We start from the raw sequence: 21,034 nt of genomic DNA, 5'->3' as shown, positions 1-21,034 counted from the left end.
CACATAGTAGCATGCTAAACACCACCCAGAACACCCAGCAACACCATAGCAACCCTCTAAAACACTTAGTAACACATAGCAACACCCCAGCTCATCCAGATTGGGAGACCAGCTAAAACCGCTAGCTTAAACCGGCTAAAACCAGTCAACTGGTTTTGGCTGTTTGTTAACACGCTAACATGTTTTCATCAAAACCTGTGAAATCTGGTTGTTGAGAATGCAGTTTTTGGTGCTGATCCAAGTTGAAGCATGAAGTGCGGTACATGCTGTCCTGCTAAAGATAATAAGCTTATTGTTCCTCAAAGGCCGTCCTGGCTACAGTAAATAAGACATACTATCATCAGAGTCCTTTCCTTCATCCAGCTACATTAAACTCTGTGTGATAATATCAGAGTTAGTCATGTTTTCCCTGTGGTATTATCACTCCCATCAATATGAGGCTCTTCTCCTGTGCCTTAATGGAAATCTGGCAGAACAGAGCCCAACAAAACAATACAGATGTACTCTCTGTTTGAGAACGATGTTTGGCAAACAGACTCCATCCGCACACATGCACGCTAGTTCACTCTCTACACGGTACGGGCTGTAATATTCTGAACAATAAAAACAGGAGTGGGCTTTTTAACAGCGTTTTGTGCATTTTAAAGAAAGCATTGATGTTCACTGAACAATTTATTGTATTTTTAATGTATTAAAAGATGCAATAAATATATAGTCGCCCCCAAAAGTATATAAACCATTGTTAACCAAATGAAATGAATGAAATAAAAATTAGATTAAAAAAATTATTTACTGACCAAAATATAAATAATGTAATTGAAAAAACTGGAACAAAAATCAAATGCATTTTATGACTCTTCAAAATAAAGTTTTAGTATTAGTTTTTGATACAAAATATATTGAAAATTGAAAAGACAAACTGAAAACTTGTTTATTTAATGTTGTTATTGTTAGCTAAGATTAATAAAAAAAAAAAATTATTGAATTAAAAAAACTTTTCATTAATTGAAATAAAACTGAAATAAAATATAAATCTTAGAAGAAAAATGTACAAATATAAAAACTAGAAATGTTGCCTTGCCAACTAGTATAAAATTATTTTAAAGCTAAACAGAAATATTTTAGAAAAAAAATAATATTGGAAAAATTTAAACCAAAATATAAAGTATTTTAAGACTTCAAAACTAACTATAATAAAAAATATGTAAATTTAAAAATATATATTTATTTATTTATTTTTATAATATTTTGTTTTAAAAAATAATAATTTGTAGTTTTAGCTTTTGATACAAAATATATTGAAAAAGACAAAGACAAACTAAAAATAAACAGAAATAAAATAAAACTATAAAAACCTTGGCCTGGACACAAAAATGTCAAAAGATCTAACAATTTGTTTCCAGATGTAACTTTTTTGCATTTAATATTCTGTTGCTATAGTGTTCTGAATGGTTTTATCCTGTTGCTAATGCAGTTGCTAGAGTTAGTTAAATAGTTTTATCCTGTTGCTATGGTTCTCTAAATGGCCTTTATCCCATTGCTATGCAGTTTCTAGGGTGCTTTTGGCCATGCGGTTGCTTACTGACCCAAGTAAGAACATCTGTAAATGTAAGTAACAATATTCTTTTTTAACCCTTAGGCTCTGTTGTGCATGTCCTGTGATGAGGAAGGATGGAGACTTCCAACTTTACTTTTTCTCCAAACTCCAGCCATGCTAACAAGACCGACTCTTCCCCAGGCAGTCCATTCACACTTGTCGAGCTCGTTCTCATCATTCTTGGCCTGAGCACTTTAAGCTTGATCACCATTATCGGCAACGTGCTGGTCATGCTCTCCATCAAGGTCAACAGGAACCTCCAGACGGTCAACAACTACTTCCTGTTCAGTCTAGCATGTGCTGACATGTTCATCGGCGTTTTCTCCATGAATCTGTACACTGTGTACATTGTGACTGGCCGCTGGCCTTTAGGAGCTTTGGTGTGTGATCTCTGGTTGGCTCTGGACTACGTGGTGAGCAACGCCTCCGTTATGAATCTCCTCATCATCAGCTTTGACCGATATTTCTGCGTCACCAAACCTCTCAGCTACCCGGTCAAAAGGACCCACAAGATGGCAGGTATGATGATCGCTGCCGCTTGGATCCTGTCGTTCATTCTCTGGGCTCCAGCCATCCTGTTCTGGCAGTTCATTACAGGCAGTCGGACGGTTCCTGAGGGCGAGTGCTACATCCAGTTTTTCTCCAATGCCGTGGTGACCTTCGGCACAGCCATTGCTGCCTTCTACCTGCCGGTCGTCACCATGACTGTACTGTACTGGCAGATCTCCAAAGCCAGCCGCAGCCGCGTCCGAAGCAGAGACAACCGGAGAGTATCTAGAGTCAGTAATGATGGAGGCCTGGCTGGACCCACAACTGGGAGTAATACGGAGAGGAAGTCGATCCTAGCAGGGGAGGAAATGGTCTTACGCAAGCATAGTGCTTCAGATGCCACTACAGGTAAGTAAGTTCAAATATTCTCATTGTTCCAAACCTGTATTCCTTTTTTCTTCAATGAAGAATTCTATAATGATTTACACAATGTATATGCAAAGACCAAGGACTGTCAAGCTCCAAAAAAGACAAAAGTGTAAAAAAAAAGAACCAAAGAAAAGTTATACCAAAGAACCGATGAAGAACCGCTGAAGAACCACTGAAGAACCAAGATGTGAACCAAGTGGTTCCCCTAAGAGCCAAAGAACCACTTTTAGTGCTATATAACACCAATTTGTTTTAGAGTGTAGCATAAAAATAGTCTATACTAGAAATTTCCAAACTTTTTCAATTAGTGTTGTTATTGATAACTAAAGTTAATAAAAAAAAAATGAATACATTTCATTACAACATTTGTGATTATTGAAATAAATATGAAATAAAATAAAATATAAATATTAGAGGAAAAACCGAATCAACTTACACAAAAATTAGAAATGTTGCTTTGGCAACGGAAATAAAATAAACTGAAGTACTGAAATTCCTAAAACTTAAATAAAAATGAATTAAAACTAAGCAGAAATATTTTTAAAAGAACAAACAACAAAAACAAAAAAAGTTGAAAGCACATACAAATATTAAAACCTAAATTAAAATGAACACTAATTCAAAATAGATACTAGAATAATATGTAATTAATATTCAATTAAATGTTTGAAAAGGACACCCAAATATGATGACCCCCCCCCCTCTTTTTTCTTTTTCTTTATTATTTCTTTATTATTTTTATAATATACATTGGAGAAAAGAGTCAATGACAGCAGATACAATTAGTAACAAAAGTCAGGTACAGTAAAAATAATAAAATAATAAAGCAGCAGTAAGTATTTAGATATAATAAACTGATGGAAAATACAGTACAGATGCAGGAAAGAAAAAAAAAATTAATTACTTAGATAAATAAATATATAAACGAATGATTGAATGAAAAATAAACAATCCCATGTTCCCCTTGTAAAATATAAAGGCAGGTATATATATAATCATGTATAAAGACAGATTTAAAATGCAAAAAGCATTATTTTTAAAGTTGTCTTGTTTGAAAATAAACTAAATTAAATAATTGTTAAAAATAATATGAGTAATGTATATAGCAATATAAAAAAATACAAAAAAATGTCTGTCTGTCTGTCTATAGATGTGTGTGTGTGTGTGTGTATTTTTATTGTTAAAAAATCTTATTGTTAAAATATAAAAATCACTAAATATGTTAAAAATCATTGATAAAATATTTAAAAACAATTATTTTTTCAAACATCTTTTTGTTGTTTCACAGCCACTTTAGTGTCTTTGGACCTGTGTTAAGTGCTCTATATAGTCTTCTGAAGCCATATGAGAAAAGACATCTGCTAAGACATACAACTACTTTTACGATACTTTTATGGTCCTTTTGGGAGCTTGGCAGCAGGCCACATACAGTATTGTGTTCTTTTCACAGTTTGCAGAATCAAATACAGTTAAATCTCATAATCATCAAAGATCTCACTGTACCCACCTGCAGGAGAAGAGCGTGAGAGTGAGAATGACTCTTTATCTGGAAGTGTGCTCGCTTCTTCCAATCAGAGGGATGAAGAGGCCGTATCCATAAGCACTAACAGTGACATCAGAAGCCGTCAGAACCAATCAGCTCCGCTGGCCACAGGAAGTTGGGTCAAATTTACCTGCTTCAGAACAACATCCCAAAAGGACATGCAAAACACCAATAAACCCAACAACGGAGGTCAGGACATGACCAACGGGAAGGAAAGGCTGAGTCTGGTGTCACAAAAGATTCTCATGCCACGCTATCAGAAGAGCAAGAGCTTATCATCGCGGGAGAAGAAAGTCACAAGGACCATTATGGCCATTCTGGTGGCGTTTGCAGCCACATGGACGCCCTACAATGTCATGGTGCTCATCAACACGTTTTGCTCGGCCTGTATTCCAAACACGATGTGGACCTTTGGCTACTGGCTCTGCTACATAAACAGCACGGTGAACCCAGCCTGCTATGCCCTGTGCAATGTCACCTTCAAGAACACCTTCAAACAGCTGCTGACATGCAAATACAGGAATATTCATGCCACCAGAAAACATTAAGACTGTGGGGTAAAGCTCTATGCACTTATAAACAGTTTCACTGATGATATCCGAGGCTGGCAGTTTGGATCCGTTCCTAGGTTTGAAAATACCAGGCTGTTGAAACATTTATGATATTTCAGCAGCCAAATTATGAGGAGGACTACTGAAAAGCAGCTGCGTTTTATTTCTTTGCATTCTTAAAATACAAATATTGGTAATTTTCATTGATGCCCTTCCAAGCTTCTTGCTAAAACATGTATAAATCACACTACTGTTCTAGAGTTCCATAAAAATGTTAAGAAGCACAGCTGTTTTCAGCTTTAATAATAAGAAATGTTTACTGATCAGCAAACCTGCATATCTGAATGATTTCTGAAGGATCATGTGACACTGAAGACTGGAGTAATGATGCTGAAAATTCAGCTTTACATCACAAAAATTAATTAAATTTTTTATTTTATTCAAATAAAAAAGTGTTACTTTAAATTGTAATATTATATCACAATATTACTGATTTTATTGTATATTTTAACCAAAGAGACCTATACAGCGCATGCATTTGGTAAGAAAATCACATGTAATCTCTATCAATGTGACTTTAATTTCATTTTCCTAGTATTCAAGTAATTAAGCCAATAATGGTGTTTCATTATTACACATTTATATATTTGAGAAGTGGGACAAAACAGGGTGCAAAATTAAAAAAATAAAACCTTGTATGTGTACTAATCTACTGAGTTGTGCTTTGATGCAACCTCCCAATGTTTCTCTTTTTTTTTAATCAAAATGTGCTTTTTACCTTGGACTGTGTAATATAATTTCAACTTTATCTTTAACAGCAATCAAGATGTTGTTGACATTTCAAAACACATTCTCATGTTAGCAGACAGATTGCACTTTCACACGTGACCAACTATTCCTCAACAAATATAAAGTATCATAATGAAATATTATCAAAATATTCATCTGACAGAGGTGACAAATCTGATGGTGATGACGGAAACCTGAATAGTCCTTTGAACTAATACACTGAATAAATCAGTTACTGTATTAAAACAAAAACAACAAACAGCGAATATGATATTGTTTATAAAAGATTCACATTTAAGTATTTTGATATATATTTGGAACACAAATGGTCTATTTTCTCTCATCTCAGAACAGTATGTCTGCCGTGCATCTGCTAACACGGTAACTTTTAAAAACAGTAATATGAACAAATAAAACAATTAGTTGTTTACCTCTATCCATTTACATTTACCAGGATCTTAATATTCACATTTAAACATCTTAACAAATGATCCAAAAACATGATCAGAATACAAACGAACCGTTTTATCCAGTGTTATGTGTTCCCTTAGCCTTATGTTCTCTCAACCCTAACTCTGCTAGAAGTGATGGTTATCAATCCACAAAAGCAATATACGCTGTCAGGTCACATATTTAGTATTTATACAGTATTAGAAAAGTTAAACACTATTTTATATTTAATATAATCAAAAATGACTTGGAAACCACAAAAATATGATGGCTTCACGTTGAATGTCACCATCATCAGACATCAAAATCTTACGGTGGTGACAAATTTAGCATTTCTTTCACAAAACAAATGGAGCTCATGTAGTAGCCCTTTTGTTTTCTCTGTTGATGCTATGCTAATAGAACCTGCTTCAGGAGAATACAATTATCAAATAATTTCCTCAGAAATTGGAAGATGGTGTTGACATATCATGGTTGTGACAGGAAATATTAACATCAGGATTTAAAATATTCTAAACTTTGAAACTTTCCAGAGCCCTGATATAGGCTACCCTGATTTTTTTTTTTTTACATTTTAATGAACGTCTGACAAAAAAATGGGGACACAACTTTGAAACCTTATGAAACAAGCATGTATCATTAAAAATCAACCTTGCTTTGACATGAGATATATAAAACAAGCTCTTTTTCATTATTAAAAAACTTTTTTTTTATCCATTTTATAGCATATGAATGATTGAACCCTTCTCTGTGGACACACAGTTTAAATGTAGTGAGAAGACAGTAGGTGTCATAGATTTGATATAATAATGCTAAAATTAAATTGAAGGGGATAATTGTGTTAAATACATTCTATCATTAATCCCCCCCATCACATTTACAATTTAAAATATTTTCATTTTTAAACCTATTAGCAGTTACAATTGCTGGTTTTGTCCCATGTCTCAAGAATCAGTGATTTATATACATATATATAAAACATAATTATTTGCAATTTCTAAGTGGTGCAATATTCTGCATGTTTAAAAAATTATTTACTTAGTTTTTTTTTTCTGATTGTGAGCTTGGAATGTATAGGATTATGAAAATAATATAATTTTCACTTTCACACCAATTAAATGTACATAAAGCACATTTGATTATCATGTTATCTTATGTATATATACATATGCACTGTTTAGTTATTTAGGTTTTTTTTAAAGTGTTTATTCACATATGTGTGGTGGGAAAAAATAAAAACTGTAAAATTATGGAAAGAAATGTAATTCAGACAGAGTGTTGTATTGACCTGGAGAATACAAAATATTTAAATATAAATATATATATATAAGGAATGAAACAACTTAGTTAAAAACAATTTTAGCTTTAATCATTTATCATATGAAAATAAACAGACATCTTGACAACTGGCCTTTTTTTTTTAAACAAAGTTTAAATTGCATATGTTCCATTTTACCAGAGAGGAATCACATAAAACCAACAAGCAAGTTTTCCATCCTGGTCTACTCAAAAGTGTTAAACATTTTTCCTCTTCAATTTACAGTATAATGCTGGTATTTCAGGATAAATACTTAAAGGCAGTGACAAAAAGCGTTTGTCAGTGGAAATGAGAATAAAATATATTTTACCTCAATATGAAGCTCTAAAACAAAGTACAGAAAAACACAAAGGCATTCAAAGGGAACCGTCAGACTATACCATTAGCAAGGCTGTTCAGTGTTTTATTGCCGATTCAATTTGAACTACATCAAGCCTCTTTTCCGAACAGGCTTAAAAAAGTACACGACGTCTTCAGAAAATAATACACGTCTCTAGAAAAAAACCAAGACATCGCTGGCGACGCTGAGGTAGTTACGAGGTGTAGCAGGGCAGGATCTCAGACGCGTCTCCTAAACCCTTGACCTCGGTCATTTGCCAAAGTCCCAAGTTCAACACCTTAAGGCAGGGCAGCTGCGTGATTCTCTCCAGTCCTCTTTTCGTTATTTTGGTGCAGCCGTACAGGTCTATCCCGGTCAGCTGCGTCAGGTGATCCGCTATGAGCTCGAGGCCCTTGTCCGTGATCCGCACGCACTGGCCGATGTTTAGCGTCTTGAGCTCGTGCATCTGCCGGACCATCCGGTTGATCCCGTCGTCGCTGATGTGGCACGAGCAAAGCGACAGGGACTTGAGCTGGTACAAGCCCTGCGCGATGTAAGCCAGGCTCTGGTCGCCCACTTTGTCGCAAAACGACACATCCAGCCCATACAGCCTCAAAGCGCCCATGGAGAGATGCATGATTCCTGTATCGCTGATGTTATCGCACGAGCGCAAGTTCAGAGTCCAGAGTTGGGTCATGTGTGACAGGTGGATCATGCCAGCGTCGGATATGCCACCGCAAAAACTCAGATTTAGGACTTTCAGCTTGTTTAGGCCCTTAGAAATGTGCTTGAGCGACAAATCGGTCAGTTTCTGACAGTCCTGCAAAGTGAGGTGCTCCAAACTCAAGCAGCCCTCCGCGGCGCTGCGCGTCATGCCGGCCAGGTGTCCGATGCCTACGTCCGAGACGTGTCTGCAGCTTCTCAAATTCAGGCTTTTGAGATTATGAAGGCCCCAGGCGATAAGCAACAACCCCGTGTTTGTGATATTACTACACCCGCCGAGATCCAGCAGCTCTAGGTTCTTGAGATACTGCGCGATCCTGCCCAAACTGGAATCGGTGATCTGTTTGCACAGGCTCAGGTTGAGTACCCTCAGTGACGGGATGTCCTGCACGAACGCATGTCCCAGGCCGTTATCCGTTAGGTTGTAGCATCCGCTCAAGTTAAGGCTCTCGATGTTGGGCATGCCCTGGATAACGTAGCTAAGGCTGCGCCTCAGGCTGAGGATCTGGACTGTCTTGATGCCTCTGGTTTGGAGGCTGGGGAACAGCGATGGGTTTGCTCTTCTCAGGTGGAGTTTGGCTTCTACTCCTCTCCAGACGGATTTGTGGTACGAGGCGTCTCTCCACGCCGTGCACACTTGCGCGACCCTGCCTTTGCCTTTGACATCCAGGTAGTTGAAAATCATCGCTAAGATCTCCGGGAAGAGGCTCGAGACGTGGATCTCCATTTCTAAGAGCGGCTCGTTAGCTTAGCGAAGTTATTAGTCAGGTCTGGTCTTCTGCCGGCGAGGACCGCATGTAAAAGAAATGTCGTGAGAAATGGAGGTAAACGAACAACAAAAATAAAAACCCAACGCGCTCTGTTGCATTTAAAACTCGGTCTGGAATTCATTCGCGTGGAATAACCAGCTTATTTACTTCGCTGTATTTGCACCGCCAGGTCTTCGTAGCGACTATTTCCAGATCGCGCCGCATGTTTAGGAAACATAAATATAGATCCATGTAAAAACTCGCAGAAAAGACTTTGAAAAACTGAACGTAAACGGTTGGAGAAAACAAACGATTTCGCGTGAATACAAATCAGCCATTTGACGAAAACTATCCGGTTTCCGGTAGCCTTTGTCTTCGTCTATTCAAAACAGGGAGGGTAACTCTTCAGCGGGCTTGTTTTATTGTATTAAAAAAGCCGTATGGTTTTGTGAAAAAGGTCTGAGATGTATATCAAAGCTAATTATTTTTCTTTTAAAACATTTAAGTATTACATTTGCTCAAGTGAATTAAAATGGTATGTTTTAAAAACAACAACAACCCCCCCTTTTAGTAATGGGAAGTGCGACTCATTTGCGCGAATCGGTTCCTTTGAACAGTTTCAAAGAATTGGTTCACAAAACGTGAATCTCTACGTCATGACGCAAATACGTTCGTACGTGATACTTCTAAAAATCTTCCATTATTTATATATATATATATATATATATATATATATATATATATATATATATATAGAGAGAGAGAGAGAGAGAGAGAGAGAGATAGATAGAATCATGTATTTAGCTCTTACAAGTAAATTAAACAACACTAAAAATCACTTACATTGAAAAAAGTCTTGGCACGTTTTATTTTTAAAAGGCAGATGTTTTTGGTCGTAAATTTATATTTCTTACAAGTCATTGTTTGTAAACTTTATGATATTAGGGTATTAAAGTAACTTTCCAAATTCATTATGAAAGTAAGCACAGACTTCAGAAATGACAGTGCAAGGTATTAAAGTACCACTGTAAACTTTTTACATTTCTAAAAAATGTTGCTTGTGTAAAAATCTATGCAAGCATGCTCAATCTCAAATCTATAAAACTACAGAGAAATTCATTATCTTATAACCTAAATCAAAAAGCTTACATAGAAAACAGAAACAAAAAAAAACTCTTTAAAGTACCTTATTTTTTTATACAATGGGGCTTTTACGCATCATTTCAATTTCATAATCTGGAATAGGCATTTATACAATTATGCTTATGCGTAATTAGCAATTAAATTAACTCTGAAATTCTAAAGAAATCAGATAATAGTCTTATTAAATTAATGAATACCTTCTTATAATCAAAAAGTAACATTTTGCAGTCCAGTTTCATCTAACACTATCTTTCTGTATTTTATCAACTAACTAAAAGGGAGTTTTTGTTAACACATTCAATTAGCAAACCCTGTTAACTTCCAGGCAGCTCATTATCATCACATAAAAAAGCAACAAGCTTAAGAACCAAACAGTGTGTTCAAGACGAACAATGTTCTGCACTGTACTATCACTGTTATTCTCACAGATTAAGAGACTAATTTCTTTTCATACCATTAAGAGTGCAGGTTATCTTGACAATGATTAAAAAGCACTAAATGTAGTTCGTTTAAAGCCCTATGACAATACATAGTGCATGTGATCAAGAGTGACAATAACGGAAGAGATTTCTACATTTAGGCATACTGTCCTCTCATAACACATTACAATACGTGAAGCTCATTTAAGGTGCAGTCATAATTTAGCAAATAAAAAGGCCAGTTGCCTATTGTTGACTGGGTATTGATGTACGAAGCACACCTCACACAAAGAACGTATAAACCAATCAGCTTTCTGATGGTCGACGTGACAAATCCATGTGAAAAACATGAAAGCATTGCGAATTCTTTCTCCCTCACGTGAAACTCCCAACTGTGTGAGTTCCTACTGAAATAACTGGATTTTGCCAGCGAAAATTCGACAAACAGTAAATGTGACTACAACTTTAAACAAAAGGAGTATGGAAGTTTATTTCTGCCATGGACTTTTTTCCCCTCACAATTGCGAGTTTGTCTCACAGTTTCAAACTATAAACTCATAGTTGCGAGTTTACATCTCGCAAATGACTTGTTCCCCTCAATATTTTGAGTTTTAAGGGTTTTTTTTTTCTTAGACGTCAGACTTTTTTTTCTGAATTCTGACTTGATTTCAATTCTTTTTTTGTTTCGGCCAAAAACAAAACATAACATAATTGTGACTTTTTTCTTGTAATTTTCTTGCAATCTAGCAGTTCTAAGAAAAAGAAAAAAGTCTTAATTGTGAGATATAAACTCTAAATTGCGAGTTAAAAAGCCGCACTCTTTAATTTTTTTTTATTCCATTGTGGAAATAAGCCTCTATAAATGATATATAGTAAAATGTGTATTAATTAAAATTGAGACATTCCACAGCTATTGTCTATGAATAACTAGAAAAATAAAAAAAATCATCCACAGGTTTGGAACATTATGAAAACAATCACTTTAAATTGAGTCTGCTCCCATTTTTCCCACAAAGCAGCCTTGGCTTTTGCGCAAAGCAGGAATGAAATTCCAGCTTTAAAAATCACAACATACATAGCTACTTCACAAGTTCACAGAAAATAGTGGTAGTTTATAATCTGAAACATCTGAAATGGATTCTTCACAGCAATTGATTCCATCAGCTAGTTTTCCTGCTCGTTCCGAAAGAATCGGAGCGGCAGTGGGAAAAGTCGATGAAGATTCCGTCAGGATCCGATTCCAGTGAGTCCAGACCCTGCATTACAATAGTCTCCGGACTGGAGGAGCAGCTCGGGGGCGACGAAAGCGCCTTGTCCACCTCGGATGAAGCCATCGGGGCATCTGCTGCATGCAGACACCCTGCAGAGGAGTGGATGAAGACGGGCGGAGAAATCAGAGCGGGCTGTCCTGTGGCCCCTCGCATCACACCGGACAGGGTGAGGTCCTGATCGAGTGAGAGCCTGGGGGTCGAGCTGGTCTCTATTCCCACAGACAGGGCCGAATAGCCCTGGGGCTCTATGCAGGAAGTGACGTCACACGCAGAGTGACGGCGGATGCCGACGCTGCCCACAGAGCTCACTTCAGAGTCGTACTCGACTACGGGGGTCAGCATGGGGATGTTGTAACTCTTGGAGCGCACTACCGGATTACTGGAGGGCAGGTCTGCAGACTTGGACCAGCAATACTGCAAACGACTCTCTGGAAACATTTAAGAAATTAATAATGATATACTGCTTTTTAATTGAACACAGCAGTAGTAGTACAGTTCTGACAAACTTTATAGATACCAGTGGCTGAATCACAAGTGATCAAGGCAGTAAATGTTTATGGGTGGAGAACATCCTTGCAAGATTTTTAAAGGGACAGTTCATCCATTTAATAAATGCAAGTTTAATGTATTGTTTTTACACATTTGATATTGATAGATTTATTCTGCTTTTTTATTCTGCTGACAGCCTTAGTTTTTAACAGTAATAAACAAATTTTAAATGAGTAAAAAACAATATTTATTTCTGTTTATCTCTCCTCCCTTGTGAAATATGTTATTTCTTGAGATATATAATTGTATTTGTGGATTTTTAATCAAGTTTCTCCTTGCAACTGTCATTTTAAATTATATTGATGGTGAAAAGAGATTTAAAAACAATTAGAATATAATTAAAATCAGTCTCTTTAGGTTTATACAGCTAAAATTAACAACATGTAGAAAAAAAACACACAAAATAAATGTTTTCCAGATATTATTTTAAATGTAGCCAGTTATTTAATTTTGGAAATAACATGCTATATTATTTATATTATAATATAGTGTTTTATATTCATATTATAATATTAATTAATATTCTAATATTAATATAGTGGTGTTTTCTTTCCTCATACAGTATAAATGTGTCTTAATACATAAAAACAGCTCTTTTTTTAGACTCATTTTTGATCTTTAAATATTTTTTAAATATAGTTGTTTCTGTATTTCTATGATGCAGGCTAAACATTATAAATGTATATGTTTTACTGAATTATTTTGTGTGTGTAAATTATGAGGACCACCACTGAAAAGTAGTGGTGGACAGTTTAATAATGTTTTATTTCTTTGCATTATTAAAATACAAATGTTGGTCATTTTCACTGCTGTCCTTCCCAGCTTTTTTGCTGAAAATTATATTATAAATCACATGTATAAAATATATAGTACTTTTCAGAAGTTTGGGGTCAGTAACATTTTTTGATGCTTTAAAAGCTATCAATTTAACTTTTGTAACTACTGTAAACTCGCATAAATGTAAATACATTTAATGTTAAATAAGATTTTGGTTTCAAATATTTTGAACTTTCTATTCATTAAAGAATCCTGAAAAAAATGGATCATGGGTTCCTCAAAAATATAAAGCATCACAACTGTTTTCAACAATGATAATAATAATAAATGTTTCTTGAGCAATACATCAGCATTTTAGAATGATTTCTGAAGGATCATGTGACACTGAAGACCGGAAAATTCAGCTTTGCATCACAGAAATAAATTATATTATAATAAAAACCAGTTATTTTTAAAGTGTACTAATATTTCACAATATTACTGTTTATAACTGTATTCAGCTGCCTTTTTATTTTGTGTGAACTAACCCTAAAGTTCTCTTCTTTGGATATCTGAAACTTTGGGTTTTCAAAATGCCAGATTATTGCTTCTCTCACCGATAACACAGGAGCACTGAGAGGCGCCACACTCATGTGAACACAGTCCCTGCGTGCCCAGGTACGGCGACACCACCTTCTGAATAAGAGACTCCAACTTTAGGTATTCTTCACTCACACCTTTGGATTCATGAACTCCCTGTAAGACGCGAAGATTACATATTTATGAGCTTCACTTTGACTTTATCCCTTTTGAAATATTAATTACAGTCATTGTAGTTGAGACGCACAAGGCCTATGATTAATGTCTCACTCAATATGACACAACTGCTGAAATCATCGCAAATGACCCGTTTTTTAAGTCACTATGTTATAATCTCTGGGTGCAGCTCATGACAATATGGCTGGATCTTTCACATGATTAAGAAGATGTGTACCTGTAACACCAAAAGCATCTGGACGATGGAAGGAGGGACGCGGGCTCGCGGTCTGGACAGAGCCTCCTCCAGCTTCATGTTAAGGGTGATGGTGTTTCGGAAGTGCAGCAGGGCCAGCTGACGCACTGATGGCTCCTTCCCCTGAGATGCCATGAACACACATAACTGCTGTAACTGATGTCTGACCAATTATTTCACACAGGATGACTAGACTGTACCTGGATGGGGTGGAAGATGGCTTGAAGCATGGTGAGCACATCACAGAAGAAAAAGTCCCACGTCTCAGCCAAAGAGTCCAGTAACTTCTGACCTATTTTCAGCCAGAAGAAAAACTGTTTGTATTGTTTGTGTACAAGTGACATACTGTGTAATGACATTAACATTAAAAATAGTTTTTAGGAATGTGTTTTGTCTTTAAAATGGGAGGGTATACCTTCATAAAACCTTATTTTGTCCCGTAAAATGACCATGCCTTTAATTAAAAGCTGATTCTGAGAATGAGGAAAAGAGGGAAGAAATGTATTTGTTTTTTTAAATGTACATATTAGAACAAACGCATCTCTGGGGAATTGTTTTTTTAATATCTTACCTGGAGGTATTCTGTAAAGAATGAGCCCAACTCAGTTTTCAATAGCTGCCTGATAAAATAAAATATTAAAACATTTTAAACACGTTTCAGAAGAGAAATCATTATACCTATATATAGGTGAAATTTGACTTAAATGACAAAACCATGTTCATATTTTATTTATATATATATATAAATAATTGTAACAATATATACAGTAACATACAATTTAAATACAGTATACACTACCATTCAGAAGTTTGGGTTCGGTAAGATTTTTAAATAAAGATTTTGATAAATATCTTAAGCTCACCAAGACTGCATTTATTTGATGTTTAAAAAACAACAGTAAAAACGGCAATATTGTAAAATTCAGCATCATTACTCCAGTCTTACATGATCTTTCAGAAATCATTCTAATATGCTTATGTATTCATTGTTGTGAAGCCCATGATACATTGTTTTTCAGGATTCTTTGATGAAATTATTATTTGAAAAGTAATTATAATTGTCTATCCTGTCAGCTTTTATCAATTTAATGCACCCTTGTGGAAAAAAAGTATAAATTTTTATAAAAAATAAATAAAAAAAGAATCTTACCAACCACAAAGGACTGAATGATATACAACTGATTATAATATATTTTGGATGAAAGTGCATGTAATTGTACATTTTTGCACTTTTTCCCCCTCAAACTCTAATAAAAGAAATTATACATTATACAATTATTTGTACATAAAAATAGTACTATTATCATTACTATATTCACTTTATGCTGATTGTTTTTTTATTCACTGTGTCCAGAAGGATTTTTATTAGTGCATCTTAATAAGAAACATATAGAGACAAACACTGAAAATATTGAGACTCACAACCAAACTTAACAGTAAAATAATGCAGATGCATTACAGTAATGAGAATGAGGGGGAAATGTGCTTAATTATGACAAAAAATTATGTAATATCACAATACAAAATATAATCTTAATGGTACAAAAAATACACTTAATTTTATTTATGTTAAAAATAATTTATAATTTTTTTCTTTTGATTTTGGGGTGAAATATGATGTGGGTTTGTTTTTCTTAGCTGGGATGTTATTGCTTCACATTTTTTCTCATAACAGTTACATAATAGTGGACTGAAGCTCTGCGTCCTCTCACAATTGTTCTGTGCTGATAATGTGAAGCCTCCACAGCTGCCAACGTTTACATTTTAAACACTGCTAACAGTTACCATCATAGTGAAATTAATAATTCACACACCTACCCTCCATTTTTTTTATAAAAATAAACAAACATACCATGCTGTTTTTCCTCACCTCACGCCTTCATTAAGTGTATAGAGTTCATTGTCCGCCAGTCCTTTCTTTTGGAATACAGCTATAACTGCGTTGTGAATGCTACAATAAATCGCACAGACGTGAAATTACATCTCAGTTTATGACACTTATTGTCATGCGCTACGCACAAAACCCACACTAACCTGTTCCATGTGGCATTAGGGCCTGATCCTCTCTCCTCCAGTGAAGCCTTTTCATTTTTCCCCAGCTGACTCAGATTTGGAGAACTTACCAACTTCAACCGGTACAGAGTCCTCATGGTTCAAACAGAGGGATAAAACATGGTTCAGTTAGTCCAGAACAGTAACAACAAGTGAGAGAGGGGGAGGAGGTGGAAAGATGCAGCTAGAGACGAGAAGGGGAGGAAACTACAGTTTTATTGTTGAGAAACCAATTTCCTTCCTCCTAACATTACGTTTCCATCCTTTCTTTAGTTTCTCTCTCTGTCAAACACACACGCACGCCCACAAAGATAAACCAATCTCGTTTAATAGTTATGCAACACAAAAACACACTTTCTGTCACACTCCCAGTATAAGGGAGTGACAATTTAATATTCATTCTATTTTTAACTTTTATAAAAGTATCAAAAATAAATATTACAAACTATTATTTTTCATGCATGTATAGGCTGCACTGGTGACTGTACTCTATTGATTTTAGTCTGGAAAATTTAGATCCATTTCCCACTGGTCTGGTCTGCACTCATTGAATTTACATTACCATTGATTAACCCATTTTGATACTTGGAACCAAGTAATCTCCTGTGGCATCATACTGATACTAAATAATAATGTTTTGACCTTACTGATTGGAGTGTTTTTGAAGCTGCTGATGATCTGGATGAGCTCACAGAGATTGTAACATCATATATCAGTTTCTGTGAGGTTATGTGCATTCCTACCAGGACTCATCTAACTTGCAACAACGACAAACCGTGGTTCACTGCAAAACTCAGAAAGCTCCGACAGGCCAAAGAAGATGCTTACAGGAATGGGGACACAATCTTGTATAAACAGGCCAAATACACACTGGAAAAAGAGATCAGAGTGGCAGAGAGGAATTATTCCAATAAGCTAAGGATCCAGTTATCTTCCAGTGACACAGATTCAGTGTGGAAAGGGCTGAAAGACATCACCAATTACAAGACACCATCCCCCAGCACTGTGGAGAATCAACAACTGGGAGACGATCTGAATGAGTTCTACTGCAGGTTTGAAAAAACACTATTGGCACCTCCTGCAACACCACCACACTGATCGGCCTCATCCAGGACGGTGACGAGTCTGCTTACAGACAGGAGGTTAAGGAGCTGGCTGTCTGGTGCAGTCTTAACAACCTGGAGCTTAACATGCTCAAAAGAGTGGAGATGATCGTGGACTACAGGAGAAACCCCCTTGCACTCCCCTCACTCACCATCATGAACAGCACTGTGACTGCAGTGGAGTCATTCAGATTCCTGGGCAGCACCATCTCTCAGGACCTGAAGTGGGATATTCACATTGACTCTATTGTCAAAAAGGCCCAGTAGAGGTTGTACTTCCTTCGCCAGCTGAGGAAGTTCAACCCGCCACAGGAGCTGCTGAAACAGTTCTACTCTGCCATCATTGAATCCATCCTCTGCACTTCAATAACTGTCTGGTTCAGCTCAGCTACCAAATCTGACCTCAGAAGACTACAGAGGGTAGTCCGGACTGCTGAGCGAATCATTGGTACAACCCTCCCCAGTCTCCAAGAAATGTACTCATCCAGAGTGAGCAAAAGGGCTGGTAAAATCACTCTGGACCCCTCACACCCAGCACACTCCCTCTTTAAACTGTTGCCGTCTGGTCGACGCTACAGAGCTCTGTGCACCAGAACGACCAGACACAGGAACAGTTTCTTCCCTCAGGCAATCCATCTCATGAACATTTGAACTCTTAACAATAAACATGAAACACACAACACTATCATACTTTTTATTTTTTATTTAACACACACTTATTACATTTCAAATTTGCACCTAACATACCTGTACTAAACTGTCTATTTTGTATATTGTTTGTGCTAATTTGCACATTGTCCATTTTGTATATTTGTACATTATTTTTTTTTATAATCTGTGTCCTGTCCTGTCGCATAATTCTGATTCTGATATACACAAAGTGAGTACCTCAGCAGGTGGTAAATTGAGGAATGTCACATATTGTGAGAAAACTTTGGAATATGGCTTATTTAGGGTATACAGGAAAACAAAGGACACCACAAACAAATAACAGGATACGAGTATGTATAGCAGGATGTGAGTGTGTTAATAGTTCTGTTCACAGCATCAGTTTTACCTCCTGAATGGATGACTGCTCCCATCCATGTGAAGGTGGTGTGGCAGAGCAAACAGGGCAGAGAAGCTGAACGTGGATGATCTAGGGACGGGTCGATCAATGTGGGCTCTGCTCAAGTTCTCCAGCATTGTTATCGAAAGGCTACCAGATCCTCCTTTCATTCAGAACATCTCTGGTCCTTCTGATAACACAAATGGACGAAGAAAGAGACAAAATGAGAGCGTGTTGTGGTGGCTACTCCCGCATAACTCATGAATGCATCTTTAAGGAATTAGTTCACCCAAAACTGAAAATTCTGCATTAATTACTCACCCTCGTTGTTCCAAACCCGTAAGACTTTTGTTCATCTTTAGAACACAAATTAAGATATTTGGGTTAAGGGTCAGAAAAGCTCTCAGATTTCATCAAAAATATCTTCATGTGTGTTCCAAAGAAAAATGGGGGTCTTATGGGTTTGGAACCATACAAGGGTGAATAATTAATGACAGAATTATAACTATCCCTTTAAAGGGACAGTTCACAAAAAAAAGAAAAGAAAGTTCTGTCATCATTTACTCACCCTCAAGTTGTGCTGAAGTTGTTTGAATTTCTCTTCTGCTGACAGAAGCCACTGACTTCTATAGTATTTTTCCATCATATGGAAGTGAAGGCTACCATCAAATGTTTAACAACATTCCTCAAAATATCATTCTACAAAATACAGAAAGAAATTATTACAAAATTTGGAACAACTTGAGGGTGAGCAAATTATGACAAAAGTGTCATTTTCGGGTGAAGTATCCCTTTAACTATCCTTTATTTTCGTTACATGAATCGGTTAATCCATCTAGATGATTTGTTCTCAAATCGAACTGATCCGGTTCTCAAATTCATTTTGAAGATCCGGTCTCCATTCATTGTAAGTGCAAAGAAAAGAACGACCAGCATGGACTTCAAACAACCTAATTTTATTTCATACAGGGGTGCGTTTCCCAAAAGCAACTATGGTTACCAATAGAGTTCAATGGATCTTACCACCATAGGTAGCTAATGATGATTTTGGGAAACACACCCCAGGTTGGAAACGACATGAAGGTGTGTAATGACAACAGAATTTTCAATTTTAAGTGAACTATCCCTTTAAATGTCACAACTCCCTGATGCAAGCATTTGGTAAACAGTCTCGATTATGAGGCCGTGTTACAAGCGAACTACAGTAAAAACTCTTTTTTTAAACCATTACTCCGCCGAAGATTCACAAATTTCATTCATTTCGGCTGCTGTTAAAGCAAAGATCGATGTGCTTGTTTACGTTATTCATTCTCCATGTGTTCCTCAGCAACACAATTCATCCCGCGCCCACTACTGGACCATCTGGGAAGCTTCGCAAAAGAAATAGGCTTCTACAACAAAAGACTTGTCTTGCATCAGTCTGTCATCATTTGCTCACGCGGCAGTGAGAGCTTTTTATGGGCTCTTTGAAAAAAAACACAAACGCATCTCAACAGCCTCGACCTAAATATATGACTTTGCTTTATGTTCCACTTTCCCTGAAGCATCATGCCAGTTTCCCTTTGTTCGCTGAACGTGCCAGGACACGAGTCCATTTCCCTTTCCAAAGTGTAGACAGGTAAAACGACGACGTCTGGGTAAACCTGAGGAGAGGCTATTTGGGAAGAAGGGCATCACTTCCCATTCTCGCGTGACTGTTCTATTAAAACTCGATACGAATCAAACAACCCAGCTGGCCGTGTTTCAATGCATCATTTTCTATTGGTTACATGTTCCATCACTAGCTGTTATTCAGTTATTCATGGCGGGATTGACGCACTGGGTACTCAATGTACCTTACGGTGATCATGGCTCGTTTGTTATTTACAAACAGCGCAACAATGCACCATTCATCCAGGGGGGAAAACGTAGTTTAACATCAAACTCCCTGTTCTAACAGTCCACACAAACAGTAGTGCATCGTAACAATGTTTCCACTCACCGTCATGTGCTCCGCGTGCAAAGTGGGGATATTTAAGTAACTTCAGTGATGACGGAAACAATAAATATGATGGTTTACACTTCAGGAGAAACTAATCCATAAATGCGGATGTGGGCTGTGCGGGGTTAATGGCTCATTCCTGTGGCATCCCCAATACTCGCCCCTCCTATTTGAGACTGTCTGACCAGACTGCAGTCCAGACTGTGGCGCGTTCACGCCCCAACACGTGCACGCGCGCCATTGTGCGAAGGGTCAAGATGTGCTTGAGACAAAAAATGAAATTCATGCTTGATATGCTAATATTTAGTAAGGAAACTGATGTTTCCGTTTCGCTTCATGAGCTCAATGTTGAAGCTCAGCAGGAAGCTATCTATAGGCTATTGAAATCCATATTCAATCCAATAACAGGGCTTCAATCTTTTTTTGGATCCCTAATTTAGATTTAGATAATCCTTGTTGAGTTGACCGTGACAGGGATACAATTTAGCACACCAGCGCTTTATCTTAAAGAGGCGGAGCAGAATTAAAATAAATTGGATTTAAATTAAATTGAGCTTTTTAGTCATGCTATTAATCACTTCGTCGCAGAATTTGTGATTTAAAAATATAAATGAACAACAATTATTATTTTTATTATTATTATTATGATGATTATTATTATACAAAAATACATTTATTTGTTTCATGACGACTTTAAAAGGTAAAAGTCATTTATAAATTGATATTAATCATTAGGCTGGATT

The 21,034-nt window shown here is 36.5% G+C and overlaps 3 protein-coding genes across 3 annotated transcripts; 1 reads left to right on the top strand and 2 right to left on the bottom strand.

The window, feature by feature from the left end:
- Nucleotides 1–1,671: 1,671 nt before the first annotated feature.
- chrm2b (cholinergic receptor, muscarinic 2b) lies at nt 1,672–4,606 on the top strand (the record flags this gene model as incomplete). Its single annotated transcript, XM_079412469.1, has 2 exons — nt 1,672–2,494; nt 4,029–4,606. The coding sequence occupies 2 exons, from the start codon at nt 1,672–1,674 to the stop codon at nt 4,604–4,606; spliced, it is 1,401 nt and encodes a 466-aa protein (XP_079268595.1).
- Nucleotides 4,607–7,200: 2,594 nt separating this feature from the next.
- Nucleotides 7,201–9,315, bottom strand: fbxl14a (F-box and leucine-rich repeat protein 14a). Its single transcript, XM_079411611.1, has one exon. It carries the CDS (start codon nt 8,933–8,935, stop codon nt 7,700–7,702), a length of 1,236 nt encoding a protein of 411 aa, XP_079267737.1. The 5' UTR covers nt 8,936–9,315; the 3' UTR covers nt 7,201–7,699.
- Nucleotides 9,316–9,798: 483 nt separating this feature from the next.
- On the bottom strand, nt 9,799–20,686 carry LOC306866491 (proline-rich protein 5-like). Its single transcript, XM_079411732.1, has 10 exons — nt 20,292–20,686; nt 18,320–18,500; nt 16,142–16,252; nt 15,978–16,058; nt 14,679–14,727; nt 14,523–14,580; nt 14,308–14,399; nt 14,090–14,230; nt 13,713–13,851; nt 9,799–12,218 (listed from the first exon to the last, which is right to left on the bottom strand). Exons 2-10 carry the CDS (start codon nt 18,478–18,480, stop codon nt 11,680–11,682), a joined length of 1,371 nt encoding a protein of 456 aa, XP_079267858.1. The 5' UTR covers nt 18,481–18,500; nt 20,292–20,686; the 3' UTR covers nt 9,799–11,679.
- Between the last annotated feature and the right edge of the window lie 348 nt (nt 20,687–21,034).

The sequence above is a fragment of the Barbus barbus genome, assembly GCF_936440315.1.
Source record: "Barbus barbus genome assembly, chromosome: 48".
NCBI lineage: Eukaryota > Metazoa > Chordata > Actinopteri > Cypriniformes > Cyprinidae > Barbus > Barbus barbus.
This window is presented reverse-complemented; position numbering and strand designations above follow the sequence as displayed.

Bases quoted from the DNA above. Each gene is read 5' to 3' on its own strand.
- fbxl14a (XM_079411611.1), bottom strand. From the start codon at position 8,935: ATGGAGATCCACGTCTCGAGCCTCTTCCCGGAGATCTTAGCGATGATT.
- LOC306866491 (XM_079411732.1), bottom strand. From the start codon at position 18,480: ATGAAAGGAGGATCTGGTAGCCTTTCGATAACAATGCTGGAGAACTTG. The intron at 16,253-18,319 runs GTAAAACTGATG...TTGAACCATGAG, and splicing joins AGCAGTCATCCATTCAGGAG to GACTCTGTACCGGTTGAAGT. The intron at 14,231-14,307 runs GTACAGTCTAGT...ATGGCATCTCAG, and splicing joins CCATCTTCCACCCCATCCAG to GGGAAGGAGCCATCAGTGCG.